This window comes from Chinchilla lanigera, unplaced genomic scaffold, assembly GCF_000276665.1.
Source record: "Chinchilla lanigera isolate Chin_1 unplaced genomic scaffold, ChiLan1.0 scaffold00289, whole genome shotgun sequence".
Lineage (NCBI taxonomy): Eukaryota > Metazoa > Chordata > Mammalia > Rodentia > Chinchillidae > Chinchilla > Chinchilla lanigera.
The window spans coordinates 42,381-45,315 of record NW_004955690.1 but is presented as its reverse complement, the minus strand read 5'-3'; the positions used below and the strand labels follow the sequence as shown (position 1 = coordinate 45,315).

General features: G+C 53.6%; 1 protein-coding gene across 1 annotated transcript; it reads left to right on the top strand.

The window, feature by feature from the left end:
- Window positions 1–301: 301 nt before the first annotated feature.
- LOC102020515 (serine protease 29-like) lies at window positions 302–2,427 on the top strand. Its single transcript, XM_005415071.1, has 6 exons — window positions 302–308; window positions 412–472; window positions 614–794; window positions 986–1,251; window positions 1,693–1,859; window positions 1,942–2,427. Exons 1-6 carry the CDS (start codon window positions 306–308, stop codon window positions 2,104–2,106), a joined length of 843 nt encoding a protein of 280 aa, XP_005415128.1. The 5' UTR covers window positions 302–305; the 3' UTR covers window positions 2,107–2,427.
- The last annotated feature ends 508 nt before the right edge of the window (window positions 2,428–2,935 follow it).

The window sequence follows — 2,935 nt, the reverse complement described above, 5'->3', positions numbered from 1 at the left end:
CACTCTGGTTCCAGGTCCTGCAAACATCAGCTGACACTTTCATGATCACCACCCCAGGCCAAGAAGCCCAACCTTCCCCGTGACACTACACTTCACCTGTTGATGTTGAGTCTAGGTTCTCTGGAACCCAGAAAATGACACAGGGCCTCTTGTCTGCATTAATAGTACCACCCATCACAACCTGAGGCTCAATGCCACTTCTTGCTTGCCCCCTTCACCAGTACAGGTCAAACCCCTGCCCACTTCCTGTGGCTCCAAGATAAAGAGGCCAAGAGGCCTAGGGAGGAGGAGTGTGGAGTCCTGCCATGGTAAGTACCCATCCCTACTGCAGCCCTGGTAGCTCTGACCCCTCCATCCCTTACCTGGGCACCCCTGCCCCTCTCTGGGCACCTATTCCTCTCTCCTCCACAGATGCTGAGCCTGCTGTTTGTGACTCTTTGCCTTGTGGGGAGCTCTGCTGCTCACCCTCCAGGTGAGTCTTGACCCCACATCTCATCATCCCTTCCCCAGAGTGCTCTGCAAGCCCTGGCCTCAGGCTCCTGGGATGTGTGCAGCAGGTTGAGGGTTTGCTGTCTCAGCTCAGCTTCCCTGATGCTGCACATATTACTTCTAGCACCGGCCATCGAGAAGGAGCTGGTGGGCATTGTGGGGGGACACAATGCCCCCCTGGGGAAATGGCCCTGGCAGGTCAGCCTGAAGATGTACAGCTACTACTCATCCGCCTGGGTGCACAGATGTGGTGGCTCCCTCATCCACCCACAGTGGGTGCTGACCGCTGCCCACTGCATTCACCAGTGAGTACTGCTCCTGCTGTCCAGTTCTGGGTGGGATGTGGGTTGCATGGAGTGGGTATGGGTGAGGATTTGGGGATTGGAGACCCAATCTCTGACCCTCTGTGTTTCTACTCAGAAGTTCTGAGCTTTCCTCATGGTGCTCAGTGGGGATCCTACAATGAACTGTTGTTGGTGTTTCTTTCTGACCACAGTAGAAACGCAGACCCGTCAGCCTACCGCATCCTGGCTGGGGACGTATACCTCTATGGGGACCAGAAGCTCTTGAGTGTGAGCCAGATCATTGTCCATCCAGACTTTGTTTATGCTCATTTGGGTGCAGATGTAGCATTGCTACAACTGGCAGAACCTGCGGATTGCTCTGCCAATGTCAAGCCCATCAAGCTGACCTCCTTCAATCGTGAGGTTACCCGGAAGGATGAGTGTTGGGTGACAGGGTGGGGTGCTTCGAGCTTTTTTGGTAAGTGTTGGGGATACTCCTGATATGTTCAATGAGGAGCCTCGGCAACTGAGGCCTAGGCAAGTCTGGGACATGAATTTAGGACTGAGGGCGGAAAGACTTTATATCTTTGTATGAAAACTAAAACCAAAAAAGGACATGTTTTTGGGCAACAACAGAACATATAGTTCCTGTATTTCTTAGATCCTACCACCTTTCAGTGGTGATATCCATGGGTAGAACATCAGGATCAAGGGCACACGCGCCAATGCATTTTAAGTCGCCCCACACTATCTTTCACAAGTAGAAGTTGAAGATGAGTGCTGCAGTGACCTGGATACGGTGCAGCTGACCTCAAGCCACTCTCTGGTGTCTCTCAGGAATAGTCATGTTCCATTTGGGGATGGGTGGGAGCCTGTGCCACTAGCAATTCTGCCACCTCCTGTTCTTCCCCTCCCCCAGGATGGCTGCCACCACCCTTCCGCTTGCAGCAGGTGAATGTGCAGGTGGTTGAGAACTCTCTCTGTGAGGAGCTGTACCAGAATGCTTCCAGGCATCGCCATAAGGATAGAAGGATCATCCTGAATGACAATGTGTGCGCTGGCACCGAGGGTCGTGGACCCTGCTTTGTGAGTCCCTTCTTTTTATTTGCTCAACACACTCTGTCATCCATGCTTCAGGCCAGTATTTATCATCCCCTTTCATTCCCAGGGTGACTCCGGTGGCCCACTTGTCTGCAAGAACTCAGGTTCCTGGACCTTGGTGGGAGTGGTCAGCTGGGGCTACGACTGTAGTTGGAGTAATGTTCCTGCGGTCTTTGCTCGTGTTCGGTCCTATGTGCCCTGGATCAAGCGGCATACTCGGATTTCCTCTTGAGCCTGGTCTACTGGCTTCCACTGGTCAGCCAGTAGAGGAGCCTGCTGCCCTCTTCCCAGTGCCTGGACCTGCTGCTTCTGCTCCTGCCTGACCCAAGACTCACCTTCTCTATGGCATCCTGGGAGCCCTGGACGTCCATGAACACTCTCAGGCTGAGGCCCTGTGCCTGACTCTTGCTGTCTGTCCCTGATGGGAGGGCACAAGCTGTGTGGGGCAGGGGCTTGAGCTCCATGGCACTGGTGCCGAGTCAGCTTCACACCCAGCTGTTGGAAGACACCTGGGATATCTCTGCTTTCTGCCTATCCTGAATAAACATGCTATGAACAATCCTGCTGAGGGTTTTGTGTGAGTAAAAATGGCACTTTCTCTGGTAGAAAAACCCTGTGACTGCCATTCCAATGCCTCTTTCCAAATGAGGAACCAAGGCCTGAACCCTCCACAGTTGAGGCTCATGTGAGCCCTAGGTCTGCGCATGTTAATCCTGTCTCTGTGTCCCACATTCTGTCCTCTACCTTGGGATTAAGGGACAGTTACCAGGTTTACATCTTGTCAGCCTGTTCCCTCAAGGACAGAGACCCGTTCACCCCTCATATGTCCTGGTCTCAGACCTAGCTATGTTACCCAGGGAAGCAGGTGATGTGCAGCCAGGCCCCAACTTAACCACCTGTCCATCTCCTTGAAAGCTCGGTTCTGCAACCCAGCCCACCAGAGGGGCAGTGCTTCAGCTCCTGCCTCAGAGTTCCCAGGCCCCTCTGAGGAGCAGGTGGGAATGCAAAGGAAAGCCTGCGCTCCCACCTTGTAGAGGGCAGGGTATGGGCAAAGATCAAAG

What these genes read in the sequence shown, in the direction of transcription:
- LOC102020515 (XM_005415071.1), top strand. An exon ending in CTCTGCTGCTCACCCTCCAG is followed by an intron (nt 473 to 613) that starts GTGAGTCTTGAC and finishes TATTACTTCTAG; the next exon opens with CACCGGCCATCGAGAAGGAG. An exon ending in GGGTGCTTCGAGCTTTTTTG is followed by an intron (nt 1,252 to 1,692) that starts GTAAGTGTTGGG and finishes CCCCTCCCCCAG; the next exon opens with GATGGCTGCCACCACCCTTC.